Source organism: Salvelinus namaycush, unplaced genomic scaffold (assembly GCF_016432855.1).
Source record: "Salvelinus namaycush isolate Seneca unplaced genomic scaffold, SaNama_1.0 Scaffold690, whole genome shotgun sequence".
Classification (NCBI taxonomy): Eukaryota; Metazoa; Chordata; class Actinopteri; order Salmoniformes; family Salmonidae; genus Salvelinus; species Salvelinus namaycush.
The window spans coordinates 52,501-74,158 of NW_024061409.1; the positions used below are offsets into that span (position 1 = coordinate 52,501).

General features: G+C 42.2%; 2 protein-coding genes across 2 annotated transcripts in view; one reads left to right on the forward strand and one right to left on the reverse strand.

Annotated features, from left to right (window-relative positions):
- The window catches only part of plek2 (pleckstrin 2), a 15,699-nt gene extending 6,968 nt beyond the window's left edge, over positions 1 to 8,731 (forward strand). Inside the window, exons 7-9 of the mRNA XM_038987293.1 lie at positions 1,926 to 2,009; positions 3,005 to 3,083; positions 8,367 to 8,731. Of these exons, the coding sequence (XP_038843221.1) occupies positions 1,926 to 2,009; positions 3,005 to 3,083; positions 8,367 to 8,494 (291 nt within the window). The 3' untranslated portion in view covers positions 8,495 to 8,731. The remainder of the gene's footprint in view (positions 1 to 1,925; positions 2,010 to 3,004; positions 3,084 to 8,366) is intronic.
- A 2,791-nt stretch (positions 8,732 to 11,522) lies between these two features.
- si:ch211-10a23.2 (uncharacterized protein LOC567812 homolog) lies at positions 11,523 to 17,345 on the reverse strand. Its single transcript, XM_038987289.1, has 4 exons — positions 17,316 to 17,345; positions 16,756 to 16,841; positions 15,288 to 15,468; positions 11,523 to 11,666 (listed from the first exon to the last, which is right to left on the reverse strand). Exons 1-4 carry the CDS (start codon positions 17,343 to 17,345, stop codon positions 11,523 to 11,525), a joined length of 441 nt encoding a protein of 146 aa, XP_038843217.1.
- Positions 17,346 to 21,658: the final 4,313 nt, after the last annotated feature.

Here is a 21,658-nt window from a genome sequence, read left to right on the forward strand (position 1 = left end):
ATCTGTGGTTAGATGTGGCCTAGTCTTTGCCAATCAGCCCAAACTATCTGTGGTTGGCTGTGGCCTAGTCTTTGCCAATCAGCACAAACCATCTGTGGTTGGCTGTGGCCTAGTCTTTGCCAATCAGCCCAAACTATCTGTGGTTGGCTGTGGCCTAGTCTTTGCCTATCAGCCCAAACTATCTGTGGTTAGCTGTGGCCTAGTCTTTGCCAATCAGCCCAAACTATCTGTGGTTAGATGTGGCCTAGTCTTTGCCAATCAGCCCAAACTATCTGTGGTTGGCTGTGGCCTAGTCTTTGCCAGTCAGCCCAAACTATCTGTGGTTGGCTGTGGCCTAGTCTTTGCCAATCAGCCCAAACTATCTGTGGTTAGCTGTGGCCTAGTCTTTGCCAATCAGCCCAAACTATCTGTGGTTAGATGTGGTCTAGTCTTTGCCAATCAGCCCAAACTATCTGTGGTTGGCTGTGGCCTAGTCTTTGCCAGTCAGCCCAAACTATCTGTGGTTGGCTGTGGCCTAGTCTTTGCCAATCAGCCCAAACCATCTGTGGTTGGCTGTGGCCTAGTCTTTGCCAATCAGCCCAAACTATCTGTGGTTAGCTGTGGCCTAGTCTTTGCCAATCAGCCCAAACTATCTGTGGTTAGATGTGGCCTAGTCTTTGCCAATCAGCCCAAACTATCTGTGGTTGGCTGTGGCCTAGTCTTTGCCAATCAGCCCAAACCATCTGTGGTTGGCTGTGGCCTAGTCTTTGCCAGTCAGCCCAAACTATCTGTGGTTGGCTGTGGCCAAGTCTTTGCCAATCAGCCCAAACCATCTGTGTTTGGCTGTGGCCTAGTCTTTGCCAATCAGCCCAAACTATCTGTGGTTGGCTGTGGCCTAGTCTTTGCCTATCAGCCCAAACTATCTGTGGTTGGCTGTGGCCTAGTCTTTGCCAATCAGCCCAAACTCTCTGTGGTTGGCTGTGGCCTAGTCTTTGCCAATCAGCCCAAACCATCTGTGGTTGGCTGTGGCCTAGTCTTTGCCAATCAGCACAAACTATCTGTGGTTAGCTGTGGCCTAGTCTTTGCCAATCAGCCCAAACTATCTGTGGTTAGATGTGGCCTAGTCTTTGCCAATCAGCCCAAACTATCTGTGGTTGGCTGTGGCCTAGTCTTTGCCAATCAGCACAAACCATCTGTGGTTGGCTGTGGCCTAGTCTTTGCCAATCAGCCCAAACTATCTGTGGTTGGCTGTGGCCTAGTCTTTGCCTATCAGCCCAAACTATCTGTGGTTAGCTGTGGCCTAGTCTTTGCCAATCAGCCCAAACTATCTGTGGTTAGATGTGGCCTAGTCTTTGCCAATCAGCCCAAACTATCTGTGGTTGGCTGTGGCCTAGTCTTTGCCAGTCAGCCCAAACTATCTGTGGTTGGCTGTGGCCTAGTCTTTGCCAATCAGCCCAAACTATCTGTGGTTAGCTGTGGCCTAGTCTTTGCCAATCAGCCCAAACTATCTGTGGTTAGATGTGGTCTAGTCTTTGCCAATCAGCCCAAACTATCTGTGGTTGGCTGTGGCCTAGTCTTTGCCAGTCAGCCCAAACTATCTGTGGTTGGCTGTGGCCTAGTCTTTGCCAATCAGCCCAAACCATCTGTGGTTGGCTGTGGCCTAGTCTTTGCCAATCAGCCCAAACTATCTGTGGTTAGCTGTGGCCTAGTCTTTGCCAATCAGCCCAAACTATCTGTGGTTAGATGTGGCCTAGTCTTTGCCAATCAGCCCAAACTATCTGTGGTTGGCTGTGGCCTAGTCTTTGCCAATCAGCCCAAACCATCTGTGGTTGGCTGTGGCCTAGTCTTTTGTGTTTGTTCTCTGCTTCAACTCTTCTCTCATAACCACACTTCTCTACATGATAATGTGTTTGGTTATTTATGTCTCCTGTCTTCCTCTAATACAGGGACACAAAAGAAAGAACTGGAAGGTTCGACTGTTTGTGCTGCGATCAGAGCCAGGTTACCTTCACTACTATGACCCCAGTAAGGTGAGTGACTATTGGTTACCTTCACTACTATGACCCCAGTAAGGTGAGTGACTATTGGTTACCTTCACTACTATGACCCCAGTAAGGTGAGTGACTATTGGTTACCTTCACTACTATGACCCCAGTAAGGTGAGTGACTATTGGTTACCTTCACTACTATGACCCCAGTAAGGTGAGTGACTATTGGTTACCTTCACTACTATGACCCCAGTAAGGTGAGTGACTATTGGTTACCTTCACTACTATGACCCCAGTAAGGTGAGTGACTATTGGTTACCTTCACTACTATGACCCCAGTAAGGTGAGTGACTATTGGTTACCTTCACTACTATGACCCCAGTAAGGTGAATGACTATTGGTTACCTTCACTACTATGACCCCAGTAAGGTGAGTGACTATTGGTTACCTTCACTACTATGACCCCAGTAAGGTGAGTGACTATTGGTTACTTTCACTACTATGACCCCAGTAAGGTGAGTGACTATTGGTTACCTTCACTACTATGACCCCAGTAAGGTGAGTGACTATTGGTTACCTTCACTACTATGACCCCAGTAAGGTGAGTGACTATTGGTTACCTTCACTACTATGATCCCAGTAAGGTGAGTGACTATTGGTTACCTTCACTACTATGACCCCAGTAAGGTGACATGGCTGTAGACGATAGCTATATACTCATAGCCTGGGTACCAGTCTATTTGTGCTATCTTGCCATAGCCTGGGTACCAGTCTATTTGCGCTATCTTGCCATAGCCTGGGTACCATTTTATTTGTGCCTTCTTGCCATAGCCTGGGTACCAGTCTATCTTGCGCTATCTTTCCATAGCCTGGATACCAGTTTATTTTTTGCCTTCTTGCCATAGCCTGGGTACCAGTCTATTTGTGCTATCATACAGGTTCTCATTCTCTTCAGTCTTCTTTTGTGGGTATTGACATCGTTGTTTGTGTTCTGTCTCATCCACTTCCTGTGTTATGTCACTTGTTGATGACATCAGGATGACATCAGTCCCGTGGGCGGGTTCTCTCTCCGAGGCTGTCTGGTCTCTGCTCTGGACGACAACGGTGTTCCTTCAGGTGAGTCACACAAACACAAAAGAGCACGCACGCACGTACACACTGAGTCACTCTCTCTCAGTCAGCACTAAGATACAGCTGTCTTGCTCCAGTAAAGGTGTGGCTGATAACACAATGGGACTGGCCTCTCTCTCTCTCTCTCTCTCTCTCTCTCTCTCTCTCTCTCTCTCTCTCTCTCTCTCTCTCTCTCTCTCTCTCTCTCTCTCTCTCTCTCTCTCTCTCTCTCTCTCTCTCTCTCTCTCTCTCTCTCTCTCTCTCTCTCTCTCTCTCTCTCTCTCTCTCTCTCTCTCTCTCTCTCTCTCTCTCTCTCTCTCTCTCTCTCTCTCTCTCTCAAATTCAAAATTCAAGCTGCTTTATTGGCATGAAAAACATTGTGTCAATATTGCCAAAGCAACAATGTATACAATATACATTGTAATAAAATTATAAACAATGACAAATAATAATATAGAATGGCAGTAAATAATAATACAAAATTTAATATAAAAATAGTAACAATAAAATGGTAACAGTCAATAATCGAATGTAATGTAATAAAAAATGAAACTATAACTAACTTAAAACTAAATAACGGTCATCTTCACCATTACATCGGTACTACAACTACTATCATCATTACCACCACTACCACCACCACCATCATTAAACTGCTATCATTACCATTACCACCCATACCACTACTATTTGGAATGATAAACAACAATAATAATAGTAATAACAATAACAGTAATAACAGTCATAATAAGTAAGTTACTGCTTACTATGCAGATGTTATTATTCAGTGTCCCTCAGGCTATGGCAGGCAAATACATATTTGGCTGCAAGAGGAGCCATTGCTCCTTCGCCCATGAGTATTTTTAGTTTTTCCTCTGGGTTTAATAAGTAAAAATTTGGAATAAATGTAGACATTTCTGTGAATAATGAATCTCTTGGTGAGGAATATTTATCACAGTAAAGGAGAAAGTGCATCTCTGTTTCTACCTCCCCTGTCGTGCAGTGACCACATGCACGCTCCTCTTTGGGTAGCCATGTCTTTTTATGTCTGCCGGTTTCTATTGCCAATCGGTGGTCACTCAGCCTGTACTTGGTAAGGATCTGTCTCTGCTTCGTATCTCTGACAGAGTAGAGATATTCAGCCAATTCATATTCTCTGTTTAGGGTCAGATAGCAATTTAGTCGGCTTTGGGATTTTGTTTCGTTTTTCCAATGTTGTATATATGAGTCCTTTGATTGGTTCATGATTTTGTTTATTGGAATTCTTTCTTTTGAAGCAGTGCTGGTGTCAGCTTGGTTGGTGAGGTCCAACACCAGCTGACTGAGAGGGCTCGTTTCTGGGCTCAGCTCTTGGGTTTGAAGTGCTTTAAATTGCAGACTCGAATTTGGACTTGAATTTAGATGTAGCCAAAATTTTAATGATCTTTTCTGTATTTTCATTATTACTGGAAAGCGGCCCAATTCTGCCCTACATGCATTAGTTGGTGTATTTCTCTGGACTTGTAGGATTTTCCGACAGAATTCTGCATGTAGGGCTTCAATTGGATGTTTGTCCCACATTTTAAAGTCCAGTTTATTGAGTGGCCCCCAAACCTCACTTCCGTAAAGAGCTATTGGTAGGATTACACTGTCAAATATTTTGGTCCAAATTCTAATTGGGATGTTGATTTTGAATAATTTCATTTTTATTGCATACAATGCTCTGCGGGCTTTTTCTTTGAGTGCATTCACTGCCCTATTAAAGTTTCCCGATGCAGATATGGTCAGACCAAGGTAGGTGTAATTTTTTGTGTGTTCAATGATGGTGTTGTTCAGGGTGAATTTATATTTGTGTTTCTGACATCTGTTTTGTTTTTGGAAAATCATGATTTTGGTTTTTGGGAAATTTACTGCCAGGGCCCAATTATGGCAATATTGCTCTAGAATATTAATGTTCTGTTGAAGAACTTCTTTGGTTGGTGATAGAAGTACCAAGTCGTCAGCATATAGCAGGTATTTCACCTCTGTGTCAAATAGTGTGAGTCCTGGGGCTGGAGAATTGTCCAACATGTCTGCTAATTCATTGATATAAATGTTGAAAAGATTTGGACTCAAACTACAGCCTTGTCTCACACCTCGACATTGTGAAAAGAATTCTGTTCTTTGGTTTTTGATTTTTATTGCACACTTGTTTTCTGTGTACATACATTTTATTAAGTCATACACCTTACCACCAAGCCCACTTTGGAGAATTTTGTAGAATAGCCCTTCGTGCCAAATAGAATCAAATGCTTTTTTAAAGTCAATAAAGCAAGCAAAGATTTTGCCCTCTTTTTTTTGGTGGACGTGTTTATTAATTAGTGTGTGTAAGGTGTATATATGGTCAGTAGTGCGATGGTTAGGGAGAAAGCCAATTTGACATTTAGTTATTACATTTTTTTCTTGAAGAAAGGTTTGAATTCTTGAATTCAAAATGCTACAGAAAACCTTTCCCAAGTTACTGTTTACACAAATTCCCCTGTAATTATTGGGGTCTGATTTGTCTCCACTTTTGTGGATAGGAGAGATGAGCCCCTGGTTCCAGACATCAGGGAAGCAGCCAGAAGTTAAAACCATGTTGAACAATTTAAGCACAGCATTTTGCAACTCAGGTGTGCTGTTTTTCAGCATTTCATTTCTGATGTTGTCTAGACCACAAGCCTTCTTTGATTTAATAGATTTGAGCTTTTCATTTAGTTCTTGTTGGGTTATTGGGTAATCTAATGGATTTTGGTTGTTTTTAATGACTGATTCAAGGATGTTCAATTTTTCTTTAATTTCTAATTGGTTCTGTTTTAAGTCTTTTTGTGGGATGTTTTTGTATAGATTATCAAAATAAGTTTTCCAAATTCCTACATCTTGTATGGCTAAATCTTGTGGCTTTGTTGTGCTTAAATTGTTCCACATGTCCCAGAACTGATTTTGGTCAATTGCGTTTTCAATTTCATCAAGTGTCTTGTTGGTATAATTTAGTTTCTTGCGTTTCAGTGTATGTTTATACTGTTTCAGAGTTTCAAAGTATTCATATCGTAGCTCTGGGTTGTTTTGCTGCTTATGGTTTTTGTTTGACATTTGTCTTAGGTGTTTTCTAATTGTTTTACATTCATTATCAAACCATTTGTCAGAAACATTTTGTTTTTTGTTTCTGATGTTGCATTTCTTTGGTTTTCTCAAATTTGCTTTCGATGCTGCTTTTTGGAATAAGCAGTTGATGTTTAGAGTAGCCGAATTGACACCATCTTTATTGTTTTGGTATTGTGAGTTATTGAAAAACTGTATAGAGTTCATCATTTCATTTGAGTTCAATGTTTCAATGAATCTCTCTGCACTGTTTGGAGCCCATCTGTACGATTGGTTTATGTTGTAGAGTTTATTGGGCAGTTTTTTTGAATGAATATTGCCGGTTAATTTCTTCAAAAACACGTTGATCTGACTGTGATCTGACAATGGTGTCTGTGGTCTGACAGTGAATGCACTAATGGAGGAGGGGTCAATGTCCGTGATGGCATAATCGACTACACTTGTCCCAAGAGCTGAGCAGTAAGTAAAGTGTAGTCAGGCTCAGAACCTGTTCTTGCATTGAAATCTCCACAAAGAAGCACTTTACCCTCTGCCTGAAATGTAATGATTTCTGTATGGAGATTGTCAAAAAACTGATCATCATAATATGGTGAATCTGAAGGAGGAGCATAAGCTGCACATATGTACACGTCATTATCACAATAGATTGTACCTTTGTTAAGTTTTAGCCAAATGTGACTGGTACCTTTTTTCATTTCATTCAGTGCCAAGTCCTGCTTATGCCAAATGATGATTCCACCTGAGTCTCGGCCCCGTTTAACATTTTTATGTTTGATTGATGGTAGTAAACTTTCTCTATAGCCTGAGGGACACTGAGTATCTATGTCTCCACGACACCATGTTTCCAGTAGGATTATGATGTCCTGTCCCTGGATGTTTTTAATAAATTCTGGATTTGTTGTTTTATAACCAAAATGTGAAGAGTAAAGGCCCTGGATATTCCATGAGCTGATAGTTAATGATCTCATTTATAATAAGTGATATTCACTGGTTTGAGTAAAGTACATTGAAAAAAAGAAGAAAATTAAAAAAAAGAATATATATATATATATATATATATACATACATATACACACACACATACATACACACACACACACACACACACACACACACACACACACACACACACACACACACACACACACACACACACACACACACACACAATTATATATAATTATTATTATTATACCGGTGCCAATAAAATTAAGAATAGTTGTAAACAAATTAATAGGAATGGAATAAGACTGCACAAAAAATAAGTACAATGCAATCTGCAACCCTGTGTGTGTGTGTGTGTGTGAATTAAAGGGTCTGTCTAGCTCAGTAGTCTGCATATTAGTTGCAGTAGTTGGCGCACCTCTCCTATCTCTGACTGTTCTAGGTGTCTTTTGCCAGAGGTTACCTCAGCATATGTAGGCTGATGATCTGAATGATACATGGTGTGGACTGCATCATGTGGTGTACTTCTCTGAAGGACAGTGTTCTGTCCGACCCTGGAGTAGTGGTCAGAGCTGTGTTGTGATGGGCCAGGTCCAGTAGAGCTGTGTTGTGATGGGCCAGGTCCAGTAGAGATGTGTTGTGATGGGCCAGGTCCAGTAGAGCTGTGTTGTGATGGGCCAGGTTTAGTAGAGCTGTGTTGTGATGGGCCAGGTCTAGTAGAGCTGTGTTGTGATGGGCCAGGTCTAATAGAGCTGTGTTGTGATGGGCCTGGTCTAGTAGAGCTGTGTTGTGACGGGCCAGGTCCAGTAGAGCTGTGTTTTGATGGGCCTGCTCCAGCAGAGCCGTGTTGTGATGGGCCTGGTCTAGTAGAGCTGTGTTGTGAAGGCCCTGGTCTAGTAGAGCTGTGTTGTGATGGGCCGGGTCTAGTCGTGCTGTCCTGAGGCGGGTCTGGTCTCGTAAATCTGTGTTGTGTTGGGCCTGGTCTAGTAGAGCTGTGCTGTAATAAGCCGTGTCTGGCTCTTTTCTCCTGGGGATGGCGGAGGTACTGTTGTTTCAGAAGGTGGGGCGGGGGACCTCTGTTGCTGGGGTGATGGGTGTGTGGGTCCCTGCCAAGTGTTGCATCTTTTAGGTCCTTGGCAAAGGTTCTGATACTGTCCTGATCAAGATGTACATTATATAGAGTGTAATCTCTCTCTCTCTCTCTCTCTCGCTCTCGCTCTCGCTCTCGCTCTCTCTCTCTCTCAGGTGTGAAGGGTAAAGTCCAAGGTAACCTGTTGAAGATCATCACTCAGTCTGATACTCACTACTACATCCAGGCTCCCAGCAGACAGGAGAAGATGGACTGGATAGAAGCTATCAGAGGACAGAGTTAAATAAAGTAAAGCGTATAACTTTAACGTAGTGTTTTAGGTGAGGCTGTTGTAGATACATCCAATTTAAACAAACTACTATACAAATCTTCTAACGTATAAGATTCCAGGAAACGATACATTCCATGAATGTGACCATACAAAGTTAACAGTTTGGAATAATGTTTTTTAAAACATGTAAATAGATCATTTAACATGGTGTTGTTTTGAATATTAAATAAAGCTTTTCCCCTGTGAGAAGGCCTATGTGTTTTCGTGTGTAATGTTCTTAGCATGTGTAACATTGAAGTCCCTCTATGGTTTCAGTAGACATGTACCAGAAATGTGATTCAGGTAGAGACAGGCAGCGCCCCGGGAGAAGACTGTCACAACCCACAGCGAGACCAGACGTGCTTTTCCAAACAATAAAATAGAGCCATAAAGTGTAATCTAGCCTACATCCCAAATGGCACCCTATTTCCCCTATATAGTGCACTACTTTAGACCAGAACTCTATGGGTCTCTGATCAAAAGTAGTGCACTATATAGGGAATAGGGTGCCAATTGGAATGCAAGCCATAGTGCATCTCCAAGATTCCTTCCCTGTTGGTCTCATCATCCCGGTTACCCTGGTAACTGAAGTGTTCTGAGGTGAACCACAGCTGTAGTTCGTTGAAAGAGAGTCCGTGAGGGCGTGACTAGATAACCCTTGGCAGGTTTATATTGACGCAGCTATATTCCACAACAACAAAAAAGAGGCAGCTATCGAGAAATGTTCTAAAGATTCGACAACATTTTTACTGCCAGATGCAGGTTTCACCCGTCCGATTATTTCAGATATGCAGGAGTGCAAGTTTCACCATGGCACGGACCGTGTGTCACGTGACCACAGGACCGCTCATAAATAATGTGTCTGGCAACATAGAGACCACAGGACTGCTCATAAATAATGTGTCTGGCAACATAGAGACCACAGGACTGCTCATAAATAATGTGTCTGGCAACATAGAGACCACAGGACTGCTCATAAATAATGTGTCTGGCAACATAGAGACCACAGGACTGCTCATAAATAATGTGTCTGGCAACATAGAGACCACAGGACTGCTCATAAATAATGTGTCTGGCAACACAATAACAAGGTGATTGATGACAAGACTGGATGGATTGTTGTGTTACTTCATAGACCTGGCTAGTACAAGAGACAAGACTGGATGGAGTGTTATGTTACTTCATAGACCTGGCTAGTACAAGAGACAAGACTGGATGGAGTGTTATGTTACTTCATAGACCTGGCTAGTACAAGAGACAAGACTGGATGGAGTGTTATGTTACTTCATAGACCTGGCTAGTACAAGAGACAAGACTGGATGGAGTGTTATGTTACTTCATAGACCTGGCTAGTACAAGAGACAAGACTGGATGGAGTGTTATGTTACTTCATAGACCTGGCTAGTACAAGAGACAAGACTGGATGGAGTGTTATGTTACTTCATAGACCTGGCTAGTACAAGAGACAAGACTGGATGGAGTGTTATGTTACTTCATAGACCTGGCTAGTACAAGAGACAAGACTGGATGGAGTGTTATGTTACTTCATAGACCTGGCTAGTACAAGAGACAAGACTGGATGGAGTGTTATGTTACTTCATAGACCTGGCTAGTACAAGAGACAAGACTGGATGGAGTGTTATGTTACTTCATAGACCTGGCTAGTACAAGAGACAAGACTGGATGGAGTGTTATGTTACTTCATAGACCTGGCTAGTACAAGAGACAAGACTGGATGGAGTGTTATGTTACTTCATAGACCTGGCTAGTACAAGAGACAAGACTGGATGGAGTGTTATGTTACTTCATAGACCTGGCTAGTACAAGAGACAAGACTGGATGGAGTGTTATGTTACTTCATAGACCTGGCTAGTACAAGAGACAAGACTGGATGGAGTGTTATGTTACTTCATAGACCTGGCTAGTACAAGAGACAAGACTGGATGGAGTGTTATGTTACTTCATAGACCTGGCTAGTACAAGAGACAAGACTGGATGGAGTGTTATGTTACTTCATAGACCTGGCTAGTTTTAATGCATTGTAGAAGTATGTGGGTGTGGACAATATTTAACAAAACACACACAGACCTACTTCTTTACAGGACACGATCATTTGGAAAATTGTTTATTTAAGTAATTTCTACAACAATCTATTTCAAACAACTAAAAATGGTTTAAAGATTATTTATTAACAGATTGTTTGAAAGGATTACAGTACTGTGATGTCGAGGGCTACAGTAGACTACAATATGTTGACCTAACAGCTAACACAGACAAAAGCAATGACATGCAGTAATGTAGTATTATTTCACAGGTGTTACAGAGGCAATGAGCTGGCCACCCTGCTGTATATGGGTGCATATTGAAAACATTGCTTTTGTTTTTGTAATTGCTTCTCTGGAAACCTGCAACGTCATGAACTGTAGGAATGTTTTTTTCAGAAACATTACATTTTTTGATGCGCGTTCATCTCACCTTGTATCTCGGGCCATCTGACAGACGGAGTCAAAAAAATGCAGCATGTGATATTTCATATCTAATCTAAAATATTGTGTTCCCAAGGGCAAGTTAGTATAGTGTATATAGTCCATCAAATGGTTTGCCTAAGGAAATCAATCAATCATTACATGGATTACATTCAGTAACTGTAGTCAAAATCACCCAGTCACAACAATATTAAATAGCTAGTTTAGTGTGAAGGCACTTCACGCAATTCAGAAGCAGGTGTTATTTGTTGCAATCAAAAAGTGCCAAACATTCACATTTCACAAGGATCAAGATATCACCAAAATGCTCCACCCTCTACTACGCTAATACCCTGGCCTGCCTATCTTTACAATACCTTGTCTGACTAAACTGTGGGGAAATGGCCGTCTCAAATGGCACACTTTTCCCAATATAGTGCACTACTTTTGACCAGAGTAGTGGTCAAAAGTAGTGGACTATATAGAGTCTAGGGTGTAATTTGGGACGCCACCCCCACCTGGGTCTGTTCCTGGTGTTATGCTACCTTAGTGAGCCGTAGGTCTCCAAAGACTCGCAGGGCGGTGAGAGAGGCCAGCGGAGTCAGACGATGAGTGAAGCCACACAGAGGCTGGCCATCCACCAGGATACGGAACTGCTGGTGTTCACAAACTATCTCCATCTGGGAGGGGGGGGGGACACACGGAGAGAGAGAGAGAGAGAGAGGAGAGAAGAGAGAGGAGAGAAGAGAGAGAGAGAGAGAGAGAGAGGAGAGAGAGAGAAGAGAGAGAGAGATGAGAGAGAAGAGAGAGAGAGAGAGAGAGAGGAGAGAGGAGAGAGGAGAGAAGAGAGAAGAGAGAGGAGAGAGGAGAGAGAGAGGAGAGAGAAGAGAGAAGAGAGAAGAGAGAAGAGAGAGAGAGGAGAAAGAGAGAAGAGAGAGAGAGAGAGAGAGAGGAGAGAGAAGAGAGAAGAGAGAAGAGAGAGAGAGATTATAATGAAGAGCTTGGGCAAGGTCATAAACATAATCAGTTACATGTACCTGTAGGGGTGTTGGAATAATAAACACACTATTGAATGTGCAGGTATACATATATTAACGTAGGCCTATGTACTGTATGACTGTAGGATGACTGAAAACCTATCTAATACTGTAGGATGACTGTAGACCCGCTCTATGACTGTAGGATGACTGTAGACCCTCTCTATGACTGTAGGATGACTGTAGACCTGTCTATGACTGTAGGATGACTGTAGACCTGTCTATGACTGTAGGAGGACTGTAGACCTGTCTATGTCTGTAGGATGACTGTAGACCTGTCTATGACTGTAGGATAACTGTAGAACTATCTATGACTGTAGGATGACTGTAGACCCTCTCTATGACTGTAGGATGACTGTAGACCTGTCTATGACTGTAGGAGGACTGTAGACCTGTCTATGTCTGTAGGATGACTGTAGACCTGTCTATGACTGTAGGATGACTGTAGACCCTCTCTATGACTGTAGGATGACTGTAGACCCTCTCTATGACTGTAGGAGGACTGTAGACCCTCTCTATGACTGTAGGATGACTGTAGACCTGTCTATGTCTGTAGGATGACTGTAGAACTATCTATGACTGTAGGATAACTGTAGACCTATCTATGACTGTAGGATGTACCTTGACCTGACTGTAGGCCTGACTATGACTGTAGTATGACTATAGGCCTGTGTATGACTGTAGGCCTGACTATGACTGTAGTATGACTGCACTGTAGGCCTGTGTATAACCGTAGGCCTGTGTGTGACTGTAGGCCTGTGTGTGACTGTAGGTCTGACTATGACTGCTGGCCTGTGTATGAATGTAGGCCAACATGTATGACTGCTGGCCTGTGTATGACTGTAGGTCTGACTATGACTGCTGGCCTGTGTATGAATGTAGGCCGACATGTATGACTGCTGGCCTGTGTATGACTGCTGGCCTGTTGATTAATGTAGGCCAACATGTATGACTGCTGGCCTGTGTATGACTGCTGGCCTGTGTATGACTGCTGGCCTGTGTATGACTGCTGGCCTGTGTATTACTGCTGGCCTGTGTTTGACTGCTGGCCTGTGAATGACTGCTGGCCTGTGTATGACTGCTGGCCTGTGTATGACTGCTGGCCTGTGTATGACTGCTGGCCTGTGTGTTAACGTAGGCCGACATGTATGACTGCTGGCCTGTGTATGACTGCTGGCCTGTGTATGACTGCTGGCCTGTGTATGACTGCTGGTCTGTGTGTTAATGTAGGCCGACATGTATGACTGCTGGCCTGTGTATGACTGCTGGCCTGTGTATGACTGCTGGCCTGTGTGTGACTGCTGGCCTGTGTATGACTGCTGGCCTGTGTATGACTGCTGGCCTGTGTATGACTGCTGGCCTGTGTATGACTGCTGGCCTGTGTGTGACTGCTGGCCTGTGTATGACTGCTGGCCTGTGTATGACTGCTGGCCTGTGTATGACTGCTGGCCTGTGTATGACTGCTGGCCTGTGTGTGACTGCTGGCCTGTGTGTGACTGCTGGCCTGTGTGTGACTGCTGGCCTGTGTGTGACTGCTGGCCTGTGTATGACTGCTGGCCTGTGTGTGATTGCTGGCCTGTGTGTGACTGCTGGTCTGTGTGTTAACGTAGGCCGACATGTATGACTGCTGGCCTGTGTGTGACTGCTGGCCTGTGTATGACTGCTGGCCTGTGTGTTAACGTAGGCCGACATGTATGACTGCTGGCCTGTGTGTGACTGCTGGCCTGTGTATGACTGCTGGCCTGTGTATGACTGCTGGCCTGTGTATGACTGCTGGCCTGTGTGTGACTGCTGGCCTGTGTGTGACTGCTGGCCTGTGTATGACTGCTGGCCTGTGTATGACTGCTGGCCTGTGTATGACTGCTGGCCTGTGTATGACTGCTGGCCTGTGTGTGACTGCTGGCCTGTGTGTGACTGCTGGCCTGTGTGTGACTGCTGGCCTGTGTATGACTGCTGGCCTGTGTGTTAACGTAGGCCGACATGTATAACTGCTGGCCTGTGTATGACTGCTCGCCTGTGTATGACTGCTGGCCTGTGTATGACTGCTGGCCTGTGTGTTAACGTGGGCCGACATGTATGACTGCTGGCCTGTGTGTGACTGCTGGCCTGTGTGTGACTGCTGGCCTGTGTGTTAACGTAGGCCGACATGTATGACTGCTGGCCTGTGTGTTAACGTGGGCCGACATGTATGTATGATTAAGCCCCATAAGTGTTACATTGGGTTGAGATCTGGTCACTGAGACAGCAACAACATATGGTTTACATCCTTTTCATGCTCATCAAACCATTCAGTGACCACTCGTGCCCTGTGGACGGGGGCATTGTCATCCTACGGGGGCGTAACCATGGTAGCTAAAATAATGGCCTGCCTAGCATTTTTATACATGACCCTAAGCATGATGGGATGTTAATTGCTTAATTAACTCAGGAACCAAACCTGTGTGGAAACATATGCGTTCAATATACTTTGTATCGCTGATTTTGGCATTTACCTGTATGTATTAGTGTAGATCTGTGTATTAGTGTATAGATCTGTGTGTTAGTGTAGATCTGTGTATTAGCGTAGATCTGTGTATTAGCGTAGATCTATGTATTAGTGTAGATCTGTGTATTGGCGTAGATCTGTGTATTAGTGTAGATCTGTGTATTAGCGTAGATCTGTGTATTAGTGTAGATCTGTGTATTAGTGTAGATCTGTGTATTAGTGTAGATCTGTGTATTAGTGTAGATCTGTATTAGCGTAGATCTGTGTATTAGTGTAGATCTGTGTATTAGTGTAGATCTGTGTATTAGCGTAGATCTGTGTATTAGTGTAGATCTGTGTATTAGTGTAGATCTGTGTATTAGTGTAGATCTGTGTATTAGTGTAGATATATGTATTAGTGTAGATCTACACTACCAGTCAAAAGTTTTAGAATACCTGCTCATTCAAGGGTTTTTCTTTATTTTTACTATTTTCTACATTGTAGAATAATAGTGAAGACATCAAAACTATGAAATAACACATATGGAATCATGTAGTAACCAAAAAACAAATCAAAATATATTTTATATTTGAGATTCTTCAAAGTAGCCACCCTTTGCCCTTGATGACAGCTTGGCACACTCTTGGCATTCTCTGGCTGGGAGCTGTTTAATACACATACATATCTAGGCCTGTGTATTAAACAGCTCCCAGCCATAGCTAGGCCTGTGTATTAACGTATGACTGTAGAACTATATTTATAAATGTACCGTCCCTATGAGTGTAGTAGGCCTCTATACCTTGAAGGGCTCCCCAGCAGCAAAGGGGAAGTATGACAGGGTGTTCTCTGACGTCCCCCAGTTCCCAGCCAGACGGGCGTTCCTCTGCACAGCCTTAGCCAGGAAGTTGACCTTTACCTGCAAACCCACGTCTCCCTCAAAGTCCTCTTCCACTGGATCCCTGGACAGGGACACCACCATGCTGGGCAGAATAAACAGGGGTGCAGATGCAAAATTCAAGCAAACAATCGAAACATTGTTGATTTAAAGACAAGGTCAAAAACCATTCAGTCATAAAATTTGATATTCCTGTGTTATATATATTTCTTTCCCACACTATGAGGTTGGAATAACACTGTGAAATTGTGACAATTATATATAAAAATAATGATGTTTAATTAAGTGTAAGAGCTGTTTGTAAAGACTGCATGAAGTTTCAGCCTGTTTCGGTGGGATGGAGTTTTGGCCTGCCTGGTGACATCACCACAATAAATTAGTTAATAGACCAATAAGAAAGAGAGAGTTACAAACCTCTCTGCCAATAACAGCTAGTTTTCAGTTTTCCCCCTCCCCACTCAGACCACTCCCAGACAGTCCTAGCTAAATTCTTGCTTGTGAAATGGCTCTTTACAAAGAAAACAATCACAGTAAGGTACTTAATTGTTAGCCAGAAATGATTTGATATTGACAATAAAAAACAGCAAAAATAAATACAGCTACAGAGAGATACAATAGTGACATCGTCTGTCTATTTGACATTACCACAAGCTGTGAGTACAGTACCAGGCTACCATAATCAGACAGGGCTGAATCATGTACAGAGTAAAGTATTTCCGGGCAGGCACAAAGGATCAATACACTATAGTGACTTTAAAATACAACCATTAGAACTGAGATTGTTTTATATTGTTCGGCATCCACTCCATCCATAGATAAATAGGAGATAAATGGTCAAGGCCCTAATAAGGGGATATTGATCTTATCTCTCCGCACAGAGAGGTCAGCTCACCAAACACTTCATGGGTTCTAACATTTCCCCCACGTATTGAAATTAAACAATGCATTAGTCAATTAGAGAAATATTTCAGACTACAAAAGAGAGTGAAGAAAGATGTGAAGAAAGAGAGTGAAAATTATGTTGCATGGTTGCTAAATCAGAAAGCTCAAAAGCTTACATGGAATTATACTATACAATTTGCACTCTTAGATATTTATTTTCTCTTGCAGTATTCTGAAACTGCCCAGAGCTATAGGATCTCGATATAGCAGTATCCTCAATCCCTCCTGATCTCAACTCAACTACACGGTGTGATGCGCTGCACAATCATCCCATTGTCTCTGTGCCTGCCTTGGCGGTGGACTTGCAAATGTCAAACGCACACGGTCCATTCATTCACTCATGACACACTCAGATTTAAAACGGTAAATTAAACAATTCATTTCCCTAGGCTACAGAAGAGACATTGAAAGCAGGTGTCTGTTTACCAACCTCTGTGGCTTCTTGTTAACAATACCCACGACAACCAGTCTCATCGTGGGCCGTAGCCCACCTCTTATTGTCCCGACATATTCCTCCTGAAACATAGTGGCTGGAAATAAGGCTACATGCAACATAGACATCATGTTATTCTTAGATATCAGCACATTGGTTAGCTGAATGACAGCCGCCGTTGACAATACATTGTTTCTTTGTCCATTAGAAGGGTTTTTTCTTTGAAATAAGTGAAATAGCTGATCGGTCTTAATTGATTGATTTTCTGAATTCTAAGAACGCTACAGGCGAACTTCAGCACGAAACAACAGGCTACAATTCAGTATGCACTATTACTGCTACCAATTATTCCATTCGGCGTAGATGGATTTCATTCTTCTTCAATATAAATGTAATTATATGAATACGAAGGAAAAACCAACAGTTGCATGTAGTTGTTTTGTGATAATCTAATAATCTAATTTGAAAAATCACGAAATGACAATATATACAGTCAATCGAAAATAAAAGTGTAATCCAACCAAAGCAATTAGGGAAAACCAGACTAGGTTACTTACATTTTCTTTCTTGTTGTCCTTTTCTGCCATTCCACCCACTCCTTTCTTTCAATGTGAGATATCTGCACCGGGTGGTGTTGGGAGCGTGATGCCAAGAGGAGATAGAGATACTATAGTAGAGCTAGAGATACTATACTAGAGATAGAGATACTACAGTAGAGCTAGAGATACTATAGTAGAGCTAGAGATACTATACTAGAGATAGAGATACTATAGTAGAGCTAGATATACTATAGTAGAGCTAGAGATACTATAGTAGAGCTAGAGATACTATAGTAGAGCTGGCAAACCCCGCCTTCTGCTCGTTGTCATAGCGACAGGCTCCTGCCAAATAAGCTGCACTGAATGATGGTTATCAAATATTAATGTGACGAGGGTGTGCGATCCCACTTATCAAATGTGAGACCCTTTCATTCCAATAGGGTATTTAAAACAAATACAATAATAATGATGTTCACTCATAACATAAAATAACTCCCAAATAGGAGATTTTGCCAACCTGGCAACCATTATAAAAAATTTAAAAAACTCCCAAATAGGTGATTTGGCCCGACCTGGCAACCATTATAATAAAAAAATTACATTATTTTCTCAGATTTGAGTAGGCTTAGGTTTATGGTGGACATATATATTGCACAACATTAATAGCCTATAATATGATAAAGAAACTAATGTCTGATGCTGAGCTTTCTAATGGTTGCTAGTTTGTTTGGAAGAAAACTCACCCTTCCCATAACCCAATTCTTTAAGTTAAAGAAAAAGCCTACTACTAGCTGAAATTGGCCAATAAATAACAAATTTGTATGGCCACTCGGGCCATAGAGATAGATAGAGGACTCTAGTGCCCAAAAGCCTGTTTTAGCATGGGCAGAGCCATTGAGGACTTTCACCATTTTGAAGTAGTCAACTGGGTGGGACACTAGAGATAGGTAGAGGACCCATCTTTATATCTGTGCCATTATAGCGTCTGTGACAGCATGGGCAGCTCCATTGAGGCTACAGCCCACGGGAATCCCCACCCAGTTGACTACTTTGACTACTTTAAAATGGTGGAAACCCTCAATTGCACTGCCCATGCTAAAACGGCCAGCAGCGTTGCAGTTCTTAACACAAACCGGTGCGCCTGCTGCCTGGTACCTACTACCATACCCCGTTAAAGGCACTTAAAATCTTTGTCTTGCCCATTCACCCTCTGAATGACACACATACACAATCCATGTCTCTATTCTCTCAAGGCTTAAAAAATATTATTTAACCTGTCTCCTCCCTTTCATTTACGCGGATTGAAGTGGATTTAACAAGTGACATAAATAAGGAATCATAGTTTTCAGCTGGTCAGTCTGTTATGGAAAGAGCATGTGTTCTTAATGTTTTGTACGCTCAGTGTAAGTAGTAGTAGAAGATGCCCTCCATGGCGCTTGGTCGTCACTAATTACCACAGCTACAAAGTCATAATTATGGCTTTAACAATGTATATTTATACAATTATTTTCTTAACATGTGATGTTAAACCTAACCACACTGCTAACCTTATGCCTAACCTTAAATTAAGACCAAAAAAGCTGTGTCGTTTTTGCTTACAAACATTTTTTACGATATATAGCCACAATGATGCGATGTCAATATAATGATGGCCTAAACTCACCGAAAGGCGAGCTTGTGTGTAATTTGTTTTACAATGCACTGTTTTGAAATATAATGACATAACCGAAGGCGAATGGGCGGGTTTATACGCTTTGACGCCACGCTCAATTAGAATGTCTCTATTTTAGCGTTTTATCACTGGCGCTGTAGTCACCCAAAACAAAACGCTTTATTTGAATTGTACAATGTAGTTAATTAAGGGATGAGGCTTTATTGTACATGCTAAAGTAGACCAATTCACCCACTTATGGTAACACAACATCACTATCAACAAAGATGATTGTAGATATGGACTATCCTGCAAGCGTTCAGTCACTGCTCTAAACCTGTACCAAATACGAAACTCTGTGCCTGTACTGTCTTTGTTAGAAAGGCGACACCCCATATGATCCATTATAAGAACCAGATAGTCTTGTGGCGGCTCTAACAATGATGGAAGACAGGCAGAAGGGGGCAAGATCAGGTGGGACCATTCTAGCCAATGAGAGGGCAGGTAGGCGTGTAAACAAAACACACGTAGGTTCCCACTATTTACCACAGCCACAATGTCAAAATTGGCTACATCGTAAAAAATATACAAAAAAAACCATTTGCTTTTTGGTTTTAATTTAAGGTTAGGGTTAGGCATAAGGTTAGCAGTGTGAATAAAGTTAGGTTTAATATCACATTTTAGAAATAGGTGGGGTTTATGACTTTGTGGCTGTGTTAACTAGTGACGGCCTAGCCCAATATTGGACAAAAGAAGCCTAAAACGTCACCGTACACCAGTGGCGGTTGGTGCCGTTTAAGATTAGGGAGGATGATTATTATTACATTTTAATCATTGGTTTATCTCTATAGCAGCATATTCGATGGCTGTCATTCATATTCCGTTCACCTGGCTCAATGTAACATCGCTAGGTTTCTGGCTACTACATTACATTTTCACTATACCCATCATGAGGTTGCTACAACCTAGCCTGCGAATGGAAGTTTATAAGGTCGAGAGACACATTGGCATCATCAAGATGACAGATAGTGACACATTCAATACCGCCTTGCACACTCTTGCCTGCATCTAGCTCATCTAGGTTGTAATCAATACTCCAAACAGTTGCAAACAAGAGTTTCTATTGGACAAATTCAGGTACGTTTATCCCCATTTCGTTCTGCTTCCTTACGTTTATGAAACGTTTTTAACAGAATTCTCTGAATGAATACATCCCTAATCATCCGCACACACAGTTCACTTTAATAGCAGCTCTCGTCTCACCTTTTCCCTTGGCTTTGTGGACAGAAAAAAAAACTTTCAAAGCCAAACCTTCATACCATGAACGCTACACACAGCCTACATCATTGTCACCATATTAGCTAACGTCGTAGTCAACATAGCTATTAGAACTAACGCGTTAGTAAACCCGCTACAATCACTCAGTACAGTGTATAGCAAGCAGTTTAGCAGTTACACCAGTGGGCCACGGAGGCAATAAATGAATACAACCGAAAGCTTACCTTGACTTGGAAGAGTTCCAGTGTTTCGATAGCCTTAGCCAGCTAGCTAACATAAATAGCATTCCTCTAAGTTTGAGCTGGTGTTTAAGTAGGCTAAATTAGCTAGCTGCGTAAGTGAGAGTGAAAAAAATGCAACAAAAATCTCTCTTTCTTTCTGCCGCTTCTCCTTAATTTTTGAAGAAATTAATTTGTTCAAAACTATTTTCCGACTCTCTCTGAGTCAACTACTCACCACATTTTATGCACTGCAGTGCTAGCTGTAGCTTAAACTTTCAGTACTAGATTCTGTTTCGGATCCTTCGATTGGGTGACCGACAGTTCATGCTGCAAGAGCTCTGATAGGTTGGAGGACGTCCTCTGGAATTCGTCATAATTACTGTTCAAGTCTATGGAAGGGAGTGAGAACAATGAGCCTCCTACGTTTTCTATTGAAGTCAATATACCCACGGGAGGACAGACACCAACTGTCCTCCGGCTACACCATGGCACTACCCCAGAGAGTGCTGTTGAGGCTACTATAGACCTTTATTGCAAAACAGTGTGTTTTAGTCAATTATTTGGTTATGTGAATATACAGTACCAGTCAAAAGTTTGGACACACCTACTCATTCAAGGGTTTTTCTTTATTTTTTACTATTTTCTACATTGTAGAATAATAGTGAAGACATCACAACTGTGAAATAACACATATGGAATCATGTAGTAACCAAAAAAAAGTGTTAAAACAAATCAAAATATATTTTAGATTCTTCAAAGTAGCCACCCTTTTGCCTTGATGAGAGCTTTGCACACTCTTGTCATTTATTCCTGTTATCAATCAAGGTGAGACTGAACATGGACAAGGCGCAGGAGAAACAGAAGGAGAGCTACCGGAGCAGAATCAAGAAGAGGACCAAGTGCTACGACATCTATCGCAATCTCTTCATTCAAAGACTCAATCATGGACACTCTTACTGACAGTTGTGGCTGCTTTGTGTGATGTATTGTTGTCTCTACCTTATTGCCCTTTGTGCTGTTGTCTGTGCCCAACAATGTTTGTACCATGTTTTGTACTGCTACCATGTTGTGTTGCTACCGTGCTGTGTTGTCATGTGTTGCTGCCTTGCTATGTTGTCGTCTTAGCTCTCTCTCTTCATGTAGTGTTGTGTTGTCTCTCTTGTCGTGATGTGTGTTTTTTCCTATATTTATATTTTGTTTATTTTTAATCC

Coding starts and splice junctions, on each gene's coding strand:
- si:ch211-10a23.2 (XM_038987289.1), bottom strand. CDS start 17,345: ATGGCAGAAAAGGACAACAAGAAAGAAAAT. Junction 16,842..17,315: donor AGGACAACAAGAAAGAAAAT/GTAAGTAACCTA, acceptor ACTATGTTTCAG/GAGGAATATGTCGGGACAAT. Junction 15,469..16,755: donor GTTAACAAGAAGCCACAGAG/GTTGGTAAACAG, acceptor TATTCTGCCCAG/CATGGTGGTGTCCCTGTCCA.